We start from the raw sequence: 21731 nt of genomic DNA on the forward strand, positions 1-21731 counted from the left end.
GTACGTGCACTTTGATATCGAAAATAATAAATCTTATACACGTAGGATTTATCTGTCACTAAAATTTGCTTCACACCAAATTTATAGTCTCATCTCTGTACCTTTCAAAGAAAAACGGTTTTTAATTTGTGATACCGATAAATGTTACTTCACTGTTTTATTGTATGCCGTCTCTTCTAGAAATTTACAATCTTGGAACGCCCATTGCTTGTATCTGTGATTTAAGGTTTTTAGGAATATTTGCAAATGCACAATTATGTTTTATATTATTTACTTTTATTACAAATATTGCAGAGAGATTAAGAAAATTTCACCTAAAAACTGGAAAAAAAATCCATTGCTTCCCTTTTAATCTACATATCATTACTTTTTATGTAGTTTTGATCGATTTACAATGCACTTTATTCATTTGTGTTGTGTAATTTTTATTTGTATTACCGGGTGTATATTTTTTTTTATCTGTATTCAATATTTTCCATTTGAATTTATAATGTTTAGTTTGTGTTTATATTCCTTATTTGTTTGGTAAAATTTATTATTTGTGTTCGATATTTTATTTTATTTGTATTGTATCCGAGAATTGTTTATTTGCTATGTTACGAAGGATTTCAGTGGTAACTTTATAAAGTCTTAGCTTCTATCGTTTTGAAAACGAGCATCGAGTGTTCAAAGCAAACTGTGCTGCTTCATATGTAAATTTTCTTCTCTTCTTTCTGGTCATCTTGATATTAGGTATTCTTTAGTGCCAGTGCTTAAAAAATAATCTGATTCGGTAATTGCCCCCCCTCCGATTCCAATAACAGTCCCAGTTTTTGGTGGGCACCCAAAACATAACTTGCTTGGTTTGAACGCTAACTAGGTTTATGCAGAATAAAACTGAAATCCTTCGTAGAGAAATAAATAAGATTCCCTTAGATACAATACAAATGAAATTTGATGCAATACAAATAAGTAATTATACGATGCAAATACGACATTTATAAATAAGAAGATATGGAATACAAATAATTTTTACAAAACAAATGGAAATATAGAATAAAAATATTAAATGTTTTACAATCCAAATGAAAAAGAAAACATAGAATACAAATAGAAAGTCATACAATATAAGAGATTATTATATAGTCTATTTATATTCCCTATATAATCTATACAATCGCAAACAGTTCGTAACACTACATATTCACCGGATTTGAGGCCGTATTCACCGGAGGGTCAATGCGCGTGCAACGGCATTGTGACGTCACAATCAAAACATCGAATAACGTTGTAAACTATGGTTGCAACGGCCGCATCGAGCTACGTAACAATTATTCAAACCTATATCAGGATTATTTTTTAACATTTGGACGTCTCACACATAGCGGAACTCGGAAAGGAAAACTAGAAGGTCACAAACAGTAATCTGAAGATTTTTTTTCATTTTCAACAATGGAAGATCGCAAATGAAAATGGTCTCGCCATACAGCCTTCAATGCCTTATCTATTATAATCCCCGACTATATAATAAAACAATATTATGGACTCTTTTGGTGTTGAATATGGTTTGTTATTCACCATATTCAACACCAAAAGAGTCCATTATTGTATACCGGTAATATACGATACAAATGCAAAATTATACATTACAAAAAGATTAAATATTGCAACGTTCAAAATTAACAACAAGATTAGATTGAATTCCTACTAAAAAGATCATACAGCAGAACTGTCTCTTTCTGGTTTCAATAATTATCGGTTCTAATAAATGCTTTTTGTCTTTCATCACCATCATCATCATCATCAACATCAGCTTTTGAATATACTATTATTTCAATTTCTTCATGTTGTAGTATAAAGAGGAAACCACACAGTCTATCATCTGTCCTCAAATCCACAAATTCATATGATCGCACTGAATTACAGCTGAGATAAACCAATTCTAGACTTTTTTTCATCCACGTTTTATTTACCAACATAATGTTCTTATCTCAATTTTTTTTCGATTTTTTGGTGTTGATCTGTCTTCAAACATTATACATTTAAACATTATACATTTAAAGTACTTAATTTAGTCTTGTCTCATTTAAAAGATCAAACGTCTTTCGTTTTGTAACGCCATAGACCTCTGCTAAAAACAAAATCATATATGATGGAATATCTTTGAGCAAGCAAAGCACCAAGGAACCCTATATAATGAATTTAAATATTTTTTAAGCATTTATGGAAATTTGTCCATAGAAATGAATGCCCCATGTATATTAATGAGGCAACATGAAAACTTGTATTAGTGTATGAAATCTAATAAGAATATGTCTTAGACAGTTCCTTTTAAATTGATATCTAACAAGAGGCCCAGGGGCCACAGCGCTCACCTGAGCACATCAGGCTTGAATTTATCCCCCCCCCAACATTTGAACAAATTAGAATCTACACTACCTGAGGATGATTCCATATAAATATCACTAATCATAGCTTTGAAGTACTTGAAAAGAAGATTTTAAAAGGTTTCCCTATATATTCCTATGAAAAACTTGGGTCGGCAATTTTGGCCCCACCCTTGCCCCAGGGGTCATGATTTGAACAAACTTGAATCTACACTACCTGAGGATGATTCCACATGAGTTTCATCTTTCCTGGCCCAGTGGTTCTGAAGAGGAAGATTTTTAAAGATTTTTCCTAAATACTCCTATGTAAAACTTGGGTCGGCCATTTTGGCCCCACCCTTGCCCCGGGGGTCATGATTTGAACAAACTTGAATCTACACTACCTGAGGATGATTCCACATGAGTTTCATCTTTCCTGGCCCAGTGGTTCTGGAGAAGAAGATCTTTAAAGATTTTTCCTATATATTCCTATGTAAAACTTGGGTCGGCCATTTTGGCCCCACCCTTGCCCCGGGGGTCATGATTTGAACAAACTTGAATTTACACTACCTGAGGATGATTCCACATGAGTTTCATCTTTCCTGGCCCAGTGGTTCTGGAGAAGAAGATTTTTAAAGATTTTTCCTATATATTCTGTAACGTGGAATGAGCCAGGCTTTCCTTTTCAAATCAAAACAAGAATGTCTTCAAAGAAAACAAGAATTTATTTACAAAAAAAAAATAAAGAAAAGACAATCAAAATAATAAATCACACAATCACACACACGCACACTCTCTCAAATGATCGAACAAAAAAAATGTTATTTACAATGAAAGAAAAAAAAACAGATTTCTAAACAACTGTTTTCAACACGTGTTCTCAACAACTCAAACCTATCAACATTGCCAGTATTGTCCACATCAATACGAAAGTCCACAAGTCAGATCAACACTATCCTCCAAACTTCCGGGCTGTAGTCCTAGACTGTTGTTTGAGGATCAGTAGTATTGATTCACGACTGCTAGTGATTCCCGCGCCTAAACATCATCATCGACTTCGTCTTCATCAACATCATCATTGACATCATCGTCATCGACATCATCGTCGTCATCATCACATCATCGACATCATCGTAGTCATCAACACATCAGAGTACCCATAACACCTCAGCATGGTGCTAAAATATTAACTATCCTTTATCAGTAAATAATTATGTACTCTACTTATGGCAATACTATAATATAATTATACTGGCTTTAATTAATAACCATATAGTTATGTTTGAGTTCAATATAACATAAACACTAAGATACTTTCAATATCTTCAGTTTGTTTACAGTTGACATAGATACAAAATGGCTGACAACACTTCCGGTCACTTACTTCCGCTCAGACATTTAAATGAAAAAGTAATACAGCGAACAAAAATACAATAAAATATAGAAACAGGCTGTTCTTTAAATGTATAGAATTCACTAACAGCGATAAAACTTCTAACGAGAAAACCTATTCAAACACTCTCGCAAACGTCACACCTGAACACACACACAGGTAAGTCATTGATGACTGCCTGCCAAGGTGAATTTATGTAACGAATTTTAAAAGTACATTTAATACAACGTAACTTGCAAAAATACTTACCACGGTCTGTTTTTCCGTGCAAAGATAGACTAGTATGCAGATATCTTGCTGCAAATTAGTCACATGCTGTTGAAACTATCAAATCTGCCCTGACCCATTAACATGTCTTACACGGTGGACAGCTCTGCCGGGAATACCTTGCTATTGTTACCTGTTCTGTCGGCCAAAATTCTGCAAGGAATTCTGGGTGCTTTACTAAAGAGGTGCACGAAGGGCAAAAGTTGAAATGAACAAAGGGGTACCCTAAAGGTTAAACTAGTGATTGTTACACACCTCCCTCCTATAAGAAAATTGTCATACAATTTTTTCAAGAACAATCACTATAGGACAAAAATTTGGAAAATTCTGAACGTATTTACAGTAATCTATATACATACCTTGAATCGTCTACTACTGTCGTCTACTGCCGACTTAGATAGTCTGCTCCCACGTTCTCACTTCCCTTTATTGCTACGATTCTGAAATGGTATGGTTGTAACTGTAATGCCCAACGCATCAATCTCGAATTTTCTGTCTTTGCTCTGTTCAGGTACATCAAGGGTTGATGGTCGGTTTCTAGCACAAAGTCTTTTCCATACAAATACTGATGAAATTTCTGGATTCCCCAGACCACTGCCAAACACTCCTTTTCAATAACTGCGTACGACTTCTCCCTCTTCTGTAGTTTTCTGCTAGCGTATGCCACGGGGAATTTCTCATCACCTTCCATCTGAAGTAAGACTGCGCCTATTCCTTCGTCTGCAGCATCAGTGCGTAGAATAAAAGGTTTCTGTATGTCAGGTAGCTTCAGAATAGGTCTAGAGCATAACAACTGTTTTAAAGAATCGAACGCTCCCTGTTGACATTCTGTCCATTGAACTCTATTAGGATTACCTTTTTTTGTAAGGTCAGACAATGGTATAGCTATCGCTGAAAAGTTAGGGATAAACTTCCTGTAAAATCCGGCTAAGCCTAGAAAAGAACGAACTTGTTTTTTCGTTTCTGGTATTGGTGCATTCTTGATTGCTTCAATCTTGTCGTCTTCTGGCTTCAAACGTTGATCATTTACGAGATAGCCTAAACAATCAATCTGCTCAGAATCCAATGAAACATTTGGTAGGTCTTGCTGTAAGGCCTGCATCTCTCAGTCGAGTGAACAATATCTTCAGCGTGCTTAGATGTTCCGCAAATGTATCAGTAAACACCATGATGTCATCTATGAAATTCTCTACATTTTCCATGCCATGAAGAAGATTGCGCATCAGTCTACTGAAAGTCGCTGGGGCGTTTACTAACCCAAATGGCATCTTTCTGAATTGATATAATCCAGCGGGTGTAGAAAATGCAGTCAATGGTTTGCTATCCTCTTCCATTTGCACCTGCCAATATCCTTTGCTCAGGTCGATTTTAGAAATAAACTTCTTTCCTGTTAGTTTGGAAAATATGCTGTCTGGATTAGGCATTGGCTCCGCATCGAAAACTGTGACGCTGTTAAGCTTTCGGAAGTCAATGCAAAATCGGTTTGTCCCATCTTTTTTCCTTGCAATAACAACTGGTGCTGAATATGGGGAAGAAGAATGTTCAATGACCTTCATCTGTAGCATCTTCTCTACTTCTTCTCTGATGACATTTTCTGTGTTGAAGGGGATAGGATACGGTTTCACTCTCACTGGCTCCTTCGACGTCAATTCTATCTTATGCTTCACCAAGTTTGTAGTTCCTGGAATGTCTGTGAAAACTTCACTAAATTGTTCACACAACGACTTAACAGTTTGTGTCTGCTCTGACGTAAGGCGTTCTGCAAAATGAATGTCTTTCACTGATTCAGTCTGAACACTTGAAGGTAACAAAATAGAATCCTGTGTTACATTGCTGTCTTCATCACTAAAGTCTATCAGAGAAACTGCACATGCTGATAAAGCTTCCACTTTCGGTACATCTCTCTCGACATACTTTTTCAGCAAATTTGCATGGTACGTTTTCGACTTGCCTCCCAGATCAACCGTATAGTCCATAGGTCCCATCTTTCGTATGACACTGTAAGGTCCCTTCCACTGCATGAGAAGTTTGTTTGACTTCGTTGGAAGGAGGACTAACACTCTATCTCCTTCTTTCATCTGCCGATTACTTGTCTTCCTGTTATAATATTTTCTCTGACGTGTCCTTGCATTCTCAAGATGTTCATGGGCGATCTTGCACGTTTCTTCCAGTCTTTGTCTTAAATCAAGTACATACTGATATGTAGTTTTGACTTCTTCGTCTGGAATCTCTTTGGTTAATAACTCCTTCAGAATCATCATTGGTCCTCGAACAGAATGTGCATACAAAAGATCAAATGGAGAAAACCCAAGACTCTCTTGCGGTACTTCACGATATGCGAACAGTAATGGATTCAGATATTTATCCCAGTCCCTGGGTCTTTCTGCGCACATCCTTTTGAGCATCTGTTTTAGTGTTCCATTAAACTTCTCCACGAGCCCATTGCACATTGGATGGTATGGGGTAGTCGTAATTCGCTTGAAAGACAAAAGTCGACTCACTTCCTTCATCACATCAGATGTAAACTGAGTCCCTTGATCCGATAGCATCTCTGTAGGAACGCCCACTCTACTAAAGATGTCAACCAGTGCTTCTGCTACACGCTCAGTTTCTATTCCGGGAAGTGCGATCGCCTCCGGATATCGAGTTGCATAGTCAACCACTGTAAGAATGTATCGATTACCCTTATCAGTAATCGGTTGGAGGGGTCCTACGATATCAACTGCCACTCGTTGAAACGGAACTGTGATAAGTGGCATGTGTCCTAGGGGTACTGCAGGAACTTTGCCTTTGGATATAGTTCTTTGACACACATCACATGATTTACAGAATCTCCTAATATCTGCTTGGATCCCTGGCCAATAAAATTCTGCCATGATTCTGTCTGTTGTTTTCCTCACTCCCAGATGTCCTGCCATTATCGATTCATGTGCCAGCTTCATTACCATGTCTCGATACTGTTTTGGTATGATGAGTTGTCGGAAAACTTTTCCATTAGAAACTCTTGGACTGCTGAACTCTCTGTATAACAGTTGTTTTCTGAAGTAAATTTTCGAAGAACCTCCATCACTGAATTGCTTCACTGTTCCCTTTTCCGCCGTTTCCCTCAGTTTCTTCAGTGTCTTATCGTCCCTTTGTTCCTTTTGTAAGTCCTCGGGTGATACATCCTGTATGGCACTTGGTACCTTCAAAGGTTTGTATGTCGATTGTTTCTTTTTTAGCTGACCACGAGTTTCAACTGCTGATGTGCCTCCTGTTGAATGAATCCATGCCATATTTGGTTCATGGGGTTTCCTAACTCCTTGAATATTTCCAAGAATAAGATCATATGATGGACATTCAAAACACCAAGCGTCAACATTTCCTGTAAAGTACGGCGTATCTACTTTAACTGCTGCGACCTCGGCTTCTATCACACTTCCATCAGCTAACTTGCACTTTTGTGTTTTGCCTGTAAGTTGGTCCTTTTCTACCAAGTCTCTCCTTATCACAACACCACTACATCCAGTGTCTCGTAGTACAGTTACTAGTTTGTCGCCTACACAACCTTTCACCACTGGCATCACCATTTCACTAATTGCGACTGAGTCACCAACACAAGGTAATGTTTCCTCTCTGTGCACAGCAGATGTATCTTGGCGTCCTCTACCACGTCCAGAGTATCCAAAATTGCGTCCACGAAAGCTGCTGGAAGTACCACTCTTCGGATCATTGAACTGGTATTGTTTTGGAACAGTCTCTTGTTTTTCAGTAGCACTAGATACCTTGTTAGATGAAAACTTCCGATGAACACAGTCAAAGGATTTATGTCCGACTTTCCCACATATGTAACACTTTAATCCTGAATTGGATTTTGTTTGAGCCACTTTGTCCATGGAATGAAATTGTTTATCAGGTTGAGGTTTCCTATCGAATGAAGATCTTTGTGTGATGGAGGAAGATGTAATGTTTCTGGCCTCTGCAAACTGATCCGCGTAATGCGCCATCTCCTGAATGCTTGGAGGAATTCTCTCTTTCAAGAATAAAGCCAACTCCTTCGAACAACACAATATAAATTGTTCCCTTAAGAATAAATCCTTAAGTCCTTCATATGTTTTTGTTGTCTTTGAAAGTTCAATCCATCGTTCAAGGTAACTGTCCAATCTCACAGAGAATTGCAGAAAAGTTTCACTACCGTCCGGCTTTGACGATCTAAACTTCTTGCGAAATCCATCTTCCGTCATATCAAAACGTTTAAGAAGAGCCTTCTTCAGTTCATCAAAATCTAAGGCGGATTCTGGAGGAAGTCTTGAAAACACATCCAGAGCTTTTCCTTTGAGTAAGGCACTAAGATGAGCTCCCCAGTTATCTCTACGCCATTTCTGTGATGTCGCATAAATCTCAAAACGTTGGATGTAAGCGTCAATATTATCCTTTGAATCATCGAACGCAGGAAGTTTTGGTCCTTTAATTGGTTGATGCATTTCCGTACCATGTGATGATGAATCCAACACTTTGTGAGACCTTTCAGCTGCTAGTAGTTGAAATTTATGATCAAGTTCCATTTCTTCCATCTTGCGTTTGTGTTCCGATTCAGCAAAGAGCCGCATATGTTCACGTTCCTCGCGTCCTCTGTCTGTTCTTTCCTTCTCTATCTGCAACTGATATTCACGTTCCTCCTTCGATTGTCTTTCTTCTCTTTGTCGTTCTCGTTCATCACGAAGTCTTGATTGTTCTTCCTTCACAAAATTTTGTAGAGCCTCATCCTTGAATCCCATCTGAGTTCCAAGTTCCAGTAGCTCCTGCATCTCCTTCACAGTAGACATGATGGATGACTAAACTGAACCACCTTACCAACTTAAGTCCCAAGGAATAATAGTCTTGCTATATATATTTATCAAAGATCTTACTCAGACAGCTTACCTTCACTTAAGTATCATAAGGGAGAACCATGACTTAACTCACCAAAGCTGATCTGCATGTTGCCCTTGGATTAGCTACTCAACTCCTAACCAACGCTAACTATAATGAAAAATATAAATCAAAAAATTAATCCTGGCAAACCGTCACCATAGAAGAATTCTAGTTTGATTTAAAAAGAGAGTCTGTCATCCCACCGCTGCCACCAAATTTGTAACGTGGAATGAGCCAGGCTTTCCTTTTCAAATCAAAACAAGAATGTCTTCAAAGAAAACAAGAATTTATTTACAAAAAAAAAATAAAGAAAAGACAATCAAAATAATAAATCACACAATCACACACACGCACACTCTCTCAAATGATCGAACAAAAAAAAAATGTTATTTACAATGAAAAAAAAAACCAACAGATTTCTAAACAACTGTTTTCAACACGTGTTCTCAACAACTCAAACCTATCAACATTGCCAGTATTGTCCACATCAATACGAAAGTCCACAAGTCAGATCAACACTATCCTCCAAACTTCCGGGCTGTAGTCCTAGACTGTTGTTTGAGGATCAGTAGTATTGATTCACGACTGCTAGTGATTCCCGCGCCTAAACATCATCATCGACTTCGTCTTCATCAACATCATCATTGACATCATCGTCATCGACATCATCGTCGTCATCATCACATCATCGACATCATCGTAGTCATCAACACATCAGAGTACCCATAACACCTCAGCATGGTGCTAAAACATTAACTATCCTTTATCAGTAAATAATTATGTACTCTACTTATGGCAATACTATAATATAATTATACTGGCTTTAATTAATAACCACATAGTTATGTTTGAGTTCAATATAACATAAACACTAAGATACTTTCAATATCTTCAGTTTGTTTACAGTTGACATAGATACAAAATGGCTGACAACACTTCCGGTCACTTACTTCCGCTCAGACATTTAAATGAAAAAGTAATACAGCGAACAAAAATACAATAAAATATAGAAACAGGCTGTTCTTTAAATGTATAGAATTCACTAACAGCGATAAAACTTCTAACGAGAAAACCTATTCAAACACTCTCGCAAACGTCACACCTGAACACACACACAGGTAAGTCATTGATAACTGCCTGCCAAGGTGAATTAATGTAACGAATTTTAAAAGTACATTTAATACAACTAAAAAATACTTGCAAAAATACTTACCACGGTCTGTTTTTCCGTGCAAAGATAGACTAGTATGCAGATATCTTGCTGCAAATTAGTCACATGCTGTTGAAATTATCAAATCTGCCCTGACCCATTAACATGTCTTACACGGTGGACAGCTCTGCCGGGAATACCTTGCTATTGTTACCTGTTCTGTCGGCCAAAATTCTGCAAGGAATTCTGGGTGCTTTACTAAAGAGGTGCACGAAGGGCAAAAGTTGAAATGAACAAAGGGGTACCCTAAAGGTTAAAGTAGTGATTGTTACATATTCCTATGTAAAACTTGGGTCGGCCATTTTGGCCCCACCCTTGCCCCGGGGGTCATGATTTGAACAAACTTGAATTTACACTACCTGAGGATGCTTCCACATGAGTTTCATCTTTCCTGGCCCAGTGGTTCTGGAGAAGAAGATTTTTAAAAAATGCCATTAATTTTTAACAAATTCATGATTATCTCCCCTTAGAAAAGGGCGTGACCCTTCATTTGAACAAATTTGATTTCCCTTCACCCAAGGATACTCTCTGCCAAGTTTGGTTGAAATTTTCTCAGTGGTTCTTGAGAAGAAGATGAAAATGTGAAAAGTTTACAACGACGACGACGACGACGACAACAACGACAGACAACGGACAAATTGTGATCAGAAAAGCTCACTTGAGCCTTTGGCTCAGGTGAGCTAAAAATGGATATAGATGATAAATTTTCACCGAGTTTTGTATATAGGTGCATGTTAGTTAAACGTATATCAAATGCTTTCTTTAAAACCAAGCAAAATACAAATTAAAGCGAAGAGAAGTAAAGGTCACAAGCAAGCCTGAGGTCAAAATATATTGATGCAGTTGAGTAGCTTACATCAGCGAGTATCAACATATGAAATTTAATTGCATTTTCTTGAATGGTATTTAAAAAATGAGCTAACCTCTAGTTTTAGAAAAGTCAAAGGAAAACTCAAGGTCAAAAATGCAAAAGGTATCTAAGAGCATATGAAGGTTGATATAGACATCATCAACAGTTCCTTTGAAATTAAGCGTTGAACTGAGCTAAGCACAAAGCGCAAAGAAAGGAAAGGCATAAGGACGGAAAACGGACATGACAAACACTATATGCCCCGGCCATATTCATGGCGGGGAATGAAATAAAAATACTCATGCTTCTTTGAGGGGTGACATTATCTTAAAAGCTCAAACTCTTGATAAACTCAGCTTATTGTACATAAATTATTTATTCTTGCATGGTCTCTGAGTCTTAAAGCTTACTGGATGAAATATTCAAAGCATATGATTATGATTTTGATTATGATTATGATATATGATTTTGCTTAAATGCCTTAAATATTCGGATGTACAGTCATGTAAATCCTAAAATTGTAGAATTTTTGATAGGAATGGTAAACTGTGTTATATATATATATATATATATATATATATATATATATATATATATATATATATATATATATATATATATATATATATATATATATATATATATGTGTGTGTTACAGTAAATATGTGAAATCAGGAATTTCATGTATTTCCTAAACTATTCAGTAAATACATGTATTTACTGACAGTTTTAGGAAATACATGTAATTACTAAATAGCTAGGAAATTCGTGTATTTACTGAAAATTTTAGCCACTTTTACACGTTTTTACTGAACAATGCAGAATGAATAATATATGCATATCCTTTAAAATATTCCGTAAACATAAAAATATTGAAATTCTTTTTTTTTAAATCAGCATTTAAAAAGAATTGTTTCCACAAAGCTGATGATATGCATTAATTTTGAATTCCTTTATTGTACTTCTTATGTTAAATGAATTTTCTAATATTCATATTTCAAAAATATTTCTAAAGAACCTATTAATTTAGATCATTTAGCATCAGAATAATGTATTTGAAATAGTTTTTAAATAATTTTTATTATAACATTTATAAAAAATGTACGAATTGTAAATGGTGATATAAGGGGTACTTCTGTTTATTCGAGTCTCACATCTTTAAAATTATGGTAAAATAGATGTTTTGCAATTTTCAGTTAATTCAAACTCAATTTTTTTTTATTTTGAGCTATTAAAACTGTTAGGGGGGAAAATTCCTCAAAGTTAAATTATAATTTTAATTCCTGATTTAATTTCGTTACATTATGTGTATTTTACAAGGGGAGGGGGTTGCATTTTTGAGGAGACAGCATTAAAATTGTAAATAAGATGCTTCAGGGTTTTAAATTTACTGTCAAAAACTGTAGCATTGTATGAATATCTAATAAAATTAAATACTAGTATGTCAGTAAGCGGTTTTAGTTTTTAGATAAAAATATATAAAAATAATTGAAAGTTAGTTAAAGTATGTTGTGATATAGAAAACACATTCCAGTAAATATGAAAGCAGAGTATAATTATATTTTAAGATAACATTTACAAATAATACATTTTCAAAATTTAAACATAAATAAAAGTTTATTTCAAATATTAGGTCTATTTATTCACATATGGTCATCGTCTCAAGCCACGGTCCGGAGTCCGCATATAGCTCTCTCCTGAGGATCGTACATTTTGACCGTGGTTTGCGACGATGACATATGGTATGCTCACTGATATGATCATTGATTATACTGTGCATCTATTCATATTTTATGATTCAAATTTTAAATTATCCCACAAAAACGCAGTCAGTAAATATATGTAAAAAGTATTGAAAAGTTCAGTAATTACGTGTATTTCCTAACTGAAATTAGTAAATACGTGTATTCCCTAAGCAGAATGGTAATTTCATGTATTTCCTAAAATTCAGGAAACACGCGAAATTCCTGGTTACACATATTTACTGTAACATATATATATATATATATATATATACAATTGTTTAAGCATATGAAGGAATAGGATGTAAAAGTAATTAAGTTTGAGTTACTTCATACGGGTGAGAATAGATCGATTGACCTTCACCTCGTCAATTTCGGAAGAGCCGCTCAGCTAATTACACACCTATGTTGTGTACAGTGCAGGGAAATAATTTTGTTACAGCATCAATGCTGATTTTGGTGCTTCCTATGCTTGCTGATTTTGATGCTTCCTTTGCTTGCTGATTTTGATGCTAGTTATCCTTATCCTGATCCTGGTTTGGTCCTTATCCTGATGCTGGTTTGAAACTAGGTCAATGCTAGTAATGCTACCGGAAGTAGGATTATCCTGCCGGAAGTGGATGATTCAAAAACAGCATCGCTATTTTAAGCCATTAAAAATAATTTTCTGGGTAATTTTTATTTGTAATTTGTATTAAATGACTTTCCTTTATCTGTTTTCACTTTGGTCAATGCTAGTTCTATCCTTTGCTTGCTGATGCTGATCCAAGTAATGCTGTTTTTTTAATGCTGATGCTGATGCTAGTTCTATCCTGATCCTACTTATGCCGATCCTGATGCTGGTTTATGTAACAAAATTAGTTCCCTGCAATGTACATGTACTAACTCTCAATTAAATCCACATATATTATTTTTTAAGATTTAAACAATCATAGGTCATTTACTGTTCCAAACTGACAAGCAGCTCAGGCATAATTAGTTTAATGGCTTCTCGCAAGGAACGTGACCCATATAATTAGCTAGCTTGTCAATTAGTAAACAAACAATAAGGGCTTATACCTATTACCGGTATCTTGCGCTTGTCCTCTGATCCCGCTATTTCTACCCTCTACGATATAAGCATTAAGAAATAATTCTACACAAGAAGAAATTTTGTATGAAATTTAAGCTGTTTTATTTTCCGCGATTCAGAACTCGTCGCGAACAAAGCGAAAATTGGATACACGCGGAAAAATCCTGATATACGGTATACTGAACAATAAATTTAGCCAAAACATTTTTAATCAATCAAAGTCTTACAGAGATTCTTATCATAGTGTAACTGAAATTAATAATTTTGGCCTAAGATTAAAAAATTATAGTGTAAACAAACTAAAATATAATAAGCTTTTCAATGCATTCAATCTAACCACAGATCTGAACAAAAAATGCAATTGTTTCCTTTATATTAAATAATACTGAAAGCATTATTGCATCATAAATTATATTCGAAATGAAAAAAAATATAATGCTATAGACCTGACATTGCATTTAAAATAAAACGGTCAATTTGAATCCTATCGATATCGATATCATCACTTGGCATAGTCGCAGGAACAGGGTGGATCGTCGCCCCTCCCCCAGTAATTTTCAAGATTTATAATACTATATAAAAACTTAGTTGCTTTATACATGTACTTGTACCCTCTCGTTTAATGAATTTTGGGGGGATTTTCTTGTCAACAAATTCTTTGATGGTAGTTGATAGTGCCCCTAATAAAAATTTGGATGTGCTCATCCAACTGGAGTTACTTCCTATGAGCCTGCTTGGTGATATTTTTTTCATCAATATATGAAAATTGTGTGATAAGAACCTATCCTTAAAACTCATTTTCATACACAAATGAGTCAAATATCTCACAATGCGAAGTCAAAATAATAAATTAACTAATGTTCATTGATATATTAAATTGTATGATAAGAGAATCCATCCTGAAATGCCATTTTCATACACAAATGATTCACTAATCTCACAGAGCGAAGTCAAAATATTATAAAATATTTCTCATAATTGTAAAAAATAAATAAATAAATAAATAATAGGTACTGATTTGATTTTTTTCTGGGGCAAATCTTAAATTGAACTTCGGACTCATGAGTTTCCACGCCTACTTAGAATCTTTCGTAGTCATTTTAAATATCTTTCAATAAATCAGATGTCAGTGTCACATGTCTATACAGGAAGATAAGACATACAGAGTAGGTAGATGACGAGAGATGGTATGCGTACTTTTTTTCTTTAAAATATCTTTTCATTTCAAAGAAATAAGTGAAAAAATGTTTAAAATATAAACATGTTTCTTACTTATTTTAGATGGATACATATGGGAAGATGGCTTTTGCTTTCACTCATATTTTAATATTTTTCGTTGCTGCCGTACACAGTAAAAGTACGCCATCAAAAATCACCCATTCGATCAGAGAGGTGTACACAAGTGTATCTACATTTTCGTCCACTTTGGAAAAGACTTATAATCCTCCAGAATTAAAAAGTGTTGAAAGTATTGCATTGAATCTCCTTGAAACAATACCTGTTATTGGGGAAGCCATAGCAATTCTTACTGAAGAGACTGAATCGGACAGAGAAACACAGATTTTACAAGCCCTTCAAACACTGAGTATTCAACTCAATTCACTTTCAACGGAATTAGAAATGGTCAAGAAGGTTTTGGCTTCAATACCCCGTATCATTCAAGTTTCGATTATCCAAAAGCAAGTTGCCGAAGACGGGAGAGAAATAGAGAACTGTTACAAGAATTATCGTTTATTTTTGGAGAATCCAAATTCAACAGCTTTGAAATATCGACTATCGGAGTGTTATGGGAAAATTCAATTTTTACGAGAACTTGGGGATATATTAACTGGGAAAGTAATAACATTTAATCAACGGTCAATTTTTGATGAAATTATATCACTATCTGGAACCTGCAATGGTACTGAAATTACTTCTGCTTTTAAATATATATACGGTTTATACATAAAAGGATGCGTTTCTATATCGTTGGCGGAAAATATAAAATTTTCTACAGAAACCGTTGTAAGTAAAGAATGCAAATCAGTATCATCGTCCATATTTCGTTATTTAAATAATGTGTATTTGCAGTGTCAGAATAAAGATGTTTGTGACGGAAGTAAGGATGTTGACAGGGTTTATGATATAATTGGGGGAAATACTGATTTGAAACGTATCAGTGGTATCTTACAAAGAGAATTCCCCTGGTATTATTTCACAATAATTGCAACGGAAAAGGATGTTTTAGGTAATTTTTCTAGCAATGGTAGTCAACCTTCAATGATGACTTTAAGACTCCATGAACATAGTTATTTAACTGTTATTTGGTTTCCCGAAAAGAATAACGCATTATTGAACGATTCAAATTCTTTCCTGTATCAACTGACACTTCATCAGTTATATCGACCGGAAAATGGTTTACAATTGTCCTTTTTGGAGTCTACTGATTATTCGAAACCATATACAACCGTGTCTGGTAGAGTACCATTCAACAGTAAACCAGCAGAACACTTTATATCTTGTAGATATCACAGAAGGTACACACACCTATCATCTGAAACGTTGGATGGGGACAAAAACTTATCCATCTGGGATAAATACATGAATCTTCCTCTATGGGAGAGGTTTGGAATTGCTGTTGGGCTATGTATTGGTTTTATCCTTCTTGTTTATGTAGCAATATATTTTATACCGTATGTAATTAAAAAAATACGCAGAAGATGAGATGACTAACATTATAACGGTTGATTAAAAACTACCGGTAGTAGAAATGTTATTCTGTATCAATTTGCAGTGCAACGGTTCGGAGTAAATTACCAATTACTCTTTTGCTTAATTAATTCGGAAGGTTTGTCAATATTCCAGTAAGTCTTAACCACTATTTTTCTACCGACATGCATGTCACACATGGTTGTCAACATCATGTATTTTGTTGCTTGAAGTCACATGGAGAAGGATGCAGTCTTTTTTGTTGCACATTAATTTGTTGCTTAATTTGTACGATTTCCATTTAAGAAATATTGCCGGAATGCAGGTAAATCACTTTTCATCACTTTCCCTACAAAGATTGATCATTTACTCTTTGAATATATTTTAATTCTATCTCAGAAAAAATATCATTGAAAATATCAACAACAAAAATGAATACATGGTATTCACGTATGATTGTAGCATATAAGGCAATGACACGGTATGTAAATAATGTAGAAATGAATATTTTTATTAGGTTGTATTTTGCTATTTTATGTAATAATGTATTTGTCTGTTGGATTCGACTGTGTTTTCATAAGTTGTTGTAAATGTCATCTCGAAACAATTTCATGTTAAATTCAAGGATGGTGTAATTGGTGAAAGTACATGTATATAATTGTAATTGAGTGTAATTACTAACATTTTTCAAAATAATTGGAAGCAATTTGTAATTGATCCTGCTTAATTCAATTACAAGTAATTGAATGTGTTTACATGTAAATACATTTTAATAAAAAGCACGTATTTTCAATTTCATTTCAATTACTTTTTTGAAGTTAAAAGTTAGTATGGTGTCTTTTTAAGATGCATAGTTTGCATACATGTTTGGGATACGCATGCTTTGAATACGCTTGTGTTTATAGTTATTGAATGTCTCATAATCTTTAATTTGTTCGGGCACCCATTTGGTTATACCACGGGAGTCTGAAGTTTTTATCGTCCAAAAAAAAAAATATATATATATTCCGGAAAAAATTTTTCCTACCCTAAACTAAAAAAGAACGTTCTTTTAGTAAAGGGTAGGAAAAAAAATTTCCGGAATTTTTTTTTTTTTTAATTGTTGGCGATAAAAACTTCAGACTCCTGTGGTTATACTTGTACATGGCATGACATGCTGCCAAGACAAGACAAGACAAGACTTTATTCTCATAAACTGTACAAACAGTATAGAGAGGATATTACATAAAATATTTACAATTAATTAATTAAGCATGCGTGAGACAAAGAAAAAGGAAAAAAAAAAAAAATGACAATGTCACAAACCAAGAGAGCCAACTCTCTCCATTATAGTTCCAATAAATTTACATAACTTAATTAATTTTTCCCTGCTGTTCAAATTAAATAGTTGGTCAAACTTAAAAACATTAGGATTTGTATAATAATATTTGGGCAATAGATTTAATCTAGAATTCTTAATGTATGGGTCAGTGCATTTAAATAAATAATGAAATTCATCTCCTATTTCCTTGCACAAACACAGGTGACAAATTCTGTTTTCTCTTGCAATATTATACCATCTGCCTGTTTCAATTGGAAGCTTAGCATTACCAGTTCTAAAAATACAATATTTCATAGAAAGTTTAGGAGGTAAATTCAACAAGAATTTCTCAAAAGTTAATGACTTTTTAAACAATCTATAATTAAGACTTTTTGGTGAACTATACATATAACTATACCACAATTGTTTAAATTGATCTACAAGAATATTTTGCACCTTGTTCTTTAACCATGTAATATTAATAGAGTTTTGTTGCCATACATAAGCCAATCCACACTCATTCAAGATATTTTTAACAGAATTACACCATGGTACATCATAATTATTTAACACAACTAATAGTTTTGATGACATTTTTGTGCCTTGTGATACCACAAGTTTTGCCCAGAAGGAAATCATATGAGTTTTAACATTAATAGATAGAGGATATCTACCAAGTTCTCCATACACCATAAAATTAGGCGTGGAAGACTTAAGATTTAATATATGCTTACAAAATTTTAGATGAAGTCTCTCTATAAGAGCGACATTACTAAATCCCCATATTTCACAACCATATAACAAAATTGGTTTCACTATTTTGTCAAACATATCTAGTTTACAGTCAATTGAAAGATTATGTTTTCTACATTTTCCAAGAACACCATACATTGCTTTTGTAGCTTTTTCATACATATCCTTAATATTCAAATTAAAAGATCCACTTTTACTAAATGTTACTCCTAAGTATTTAAAATTTTCAACAATTTCCAATGGAACACCTTCAAACTTAAATGTATTATCATTACATCTTTTACCTTTACCAAATAGAACAATTTTTGTTTTAGCACTATTAACCTTTAAGTGCCATTTTTTACAATATTCTGCAAACATCTCAAGTTGGTACTGGAGATCTTCAGGGGATTCTGATAAAAGAATAGTATCATCTGCATAAAGTAAAACATAAAGTCGCAGATATATATTAAGTTCATCTTCAATTTTCTCAGACAGATTTTTCAAACCTTTTACATTTTTGTCAAACAAAAAACCTTCAAGATCATTTAAATAAAGTGCAAATAAAAATGGTGATAAATTTTCACCTTGTCTTACTCCAACAGTACATGAAAACATTTCTGATGTTACGCCGTTAACTACTACTCTTGATTTAATATCTTTATACATATTAGTTATAACTTTAAAACATTTGCCATCTATATTGTTTAATAAAATTTTATTCCATAGACCTAATCGCCAGACTGAGTCAAAGGCTTTCTCGAAATCTATAAAAACACAGTATAGTTTCTTTTTATATAATTTAAAAAGTTCGATAAGTGAGTATAATGAAAAAATATGATCCAGAGTTGAAAAATCTTTTCGAAAACCGGCTTGGTTCTCCAAGATAAGTTGAGCTCTATCAGCATAGTTATTTAGTCTCTCATTCATAATGGAAGTGAACAATTTACCCAAACAACTTATTAATGTAATTGGTCTGTAGTTTTTAGGATCAGATTTATCACCTTTATTTTTATATATTGGGATTATATTGCCATTAGTCCACTGTGAGGGAATTATTCCAGAATCAAATATTCTATTAAATAGCTCAACATACAAGTTCAGTAAACAGTCAGATGTACTCTTGATATACTCATTTATAATTCTGTCATCACCACTAGATTTATTATTTTTCAATAATTTAATACTTTTAAGAACTTCATCATGTGTGATTGGATGATTAATATAGTGATTTAACTGCATATCAGATACCAGAAGGAGCTCTTCCTCATTTAAAACATAGTTCTCGTTTGATTCATTGAATTGCATATTGCTACAGTCTTTATAAAAATTAAAAAGATCGTTTAGGTTAGCCATACATCTTTGCTTGTTTATGTTTGTATTTAAAATTTTCCAATATTCTTTAGGGTTTGAAGTACGTAGGTATCTTAGTTTATTTTTCATTTCTGTTCTATGTTTACTATTTGCAAGCTTAAGTTTCTGATTATACAACTTTTCTTTTTCATACAAGTTTGTTTTGAAAATAGAACCACCAAATTTTTTATACAGTCTCTTTGCTTTTCTATAGTTTTGCCTGGCACATTTACAATCAGCCGTAAACCAAGGTTTATTAACTTTACAGTTTTTGATTTTTTTGTTATAGTTTGTATAAATTTGTTTTGTGCCAAATACTTCTTTAGCACTTTCTACAAAGATTTCACCAACCTTATCTACAATACTATCAATAAACTCCAAATTAGTATCTTCAACTGCACAGTTTTTTATATCATTTTCAAGGACTTTAACTACATTCACCCTTTTTTCAACATATTTTTGGTAGTTCAACTTTTTATCAATATCCCAGTTTTTAGCAACTACGTAACAAGGGCCAGGAGGTTGTTCATCACTTCTACACCCTATAAAATGTTCATTTCTAAACATTAATGAAACTTTAATAGGATTATGCACATCTGAAAAAAGTGTGCTAAATTGTAATATCTTGAAATCTGACACATATTTTATAAAATCAATATTGGCTATACAATAATCCACAACACTTGTTTGTTTACAAGTTAGTTCCCCATCACTATCACCTCTTGATCTACCATTTAGTATAAACATATTACACTGTTTACAAACATCTATAGGAGTCTTCTTCCATATTGATTAATAACTAAATCTTTAGATTTTCTCTCGACAGCAAAATTGTATTTTTCTAATTGTTTTACATCAACATACTCTTCACATGCCAAGAAAACCTTAGCATTCTCTCCGTATAGCAAACTCAATAAAAGCCGAATTAACATTAATCTGTGATTCTCCCCCTGGGAGACGTGCAGAAGCAATTAATGTCTGCAGTTTTGAGGGAGGGATCTTAAAATTTACTGGGTTAAAATTATAGGTAGAATATTAGTTATTTAGAAGCCTTTGCCTCCCCCCCCCCCCCCCCCATTGTTCTTTTTCGGGTGGGAGGGGGGATGAAATTAATTATAGTAAAGTAATTCTTCAATAAAATAAGCTGCCTTTCAATTTTTTTTTTACGTAATTCAATTTAAAAATATTTTTCTCAGTACAGATAAATTGACATCGGGTAGTTGTTGAAGTACCGCGTGGAAATATAGATAAAAGAGTACCAAATTTCCGGAAGTTTACATCATTTCCTGGTTGAACAAGATGGAGACGAGTACTGAATGGGTAGACGTTACCCGATTGGCTATGTGTATATTTTCATTTTAAAGTGAATATTTTCTTTTGTTTTTTTTCTTATTTTCTTCAGTCCAATATTTTATTAAAAAATAAACGTATTTTGTAAATAAAGATATTTGACAGTAACTTTTTAGGGTATTTGTACTACTTCCTGGGGTGGAAGTTTATTTTTTCTTTAACTAAGAAAGCTTAAAACCTAGGATCCACCCCCAGAAGTCTGCTGCCGTAAATTGACTTGCTGGCGTTTTGGGAATATGGGTGATATGCATCAATTACACTTTTATTGACTCCATCGCTGTCGAAATCGGACGAGATTTCTTGGCATGAGTAAAATATTTTCACCAATAACAGGGGTTACAGTTTCTAAATATTTTAAAAAATCTTTTCCAGTTGACACTCTACTATTGAAATCACCAACTAAGCATATACATTTATTTTCAATTGCCATGTTTGATATTTCTCTTTCAAGTGCATCAAAAATTTCAACAGAGGAAAAGCGAGAATTTGAAGGTGGTATGTAAACAGTTCCTATTATCAAATCATCTATGTTACCC

General features: G+C 34.0%; 1 protein-coding gene across 1 annotated transcript; it reads right to left on the reverse strand.

Annotated features, from left to right (window-relative positions):
* Window positions 1-4387: 4387 nt before the first annotated feature.
* Window positions 4388-8810, reverse strand: LOC134256780 (uncharacterized). The gene is made up of 2 exons (XM_062739449.1): window positions 5078-8810; window positions 4388-4938 (listed from the first exon to the last, which is right to left on the reverse strand). The coding sequence occupies exons 1-2, from the start codon at window positions 8808-8810 to the stop codon at window positions 4388-4390; spliced, it is 4284 nt and encodes a 1427-aa protein (XP_062595433.1).
* Between the last annotated feature and the right edge of the window lie 12921 nt (window positions 8811-21731).

The sequence above is a fragment of the Saccostrea cucullata genome, unplaced genomic scaffold, assembly GCF_032062105.1.
Source record: "Saccostrea cucullata isolate Sc308-1 unplaced genomic scaffold, CSIRO_AGI_Scuc_v1 ctg2054, whole genome shotgun sequence".
NCBI lineage: Eukaryota > Metazoa > Mollusca > Bivalvia > Ostreida > Ostreidae > Saccostrea > Saccostrea cuccullata.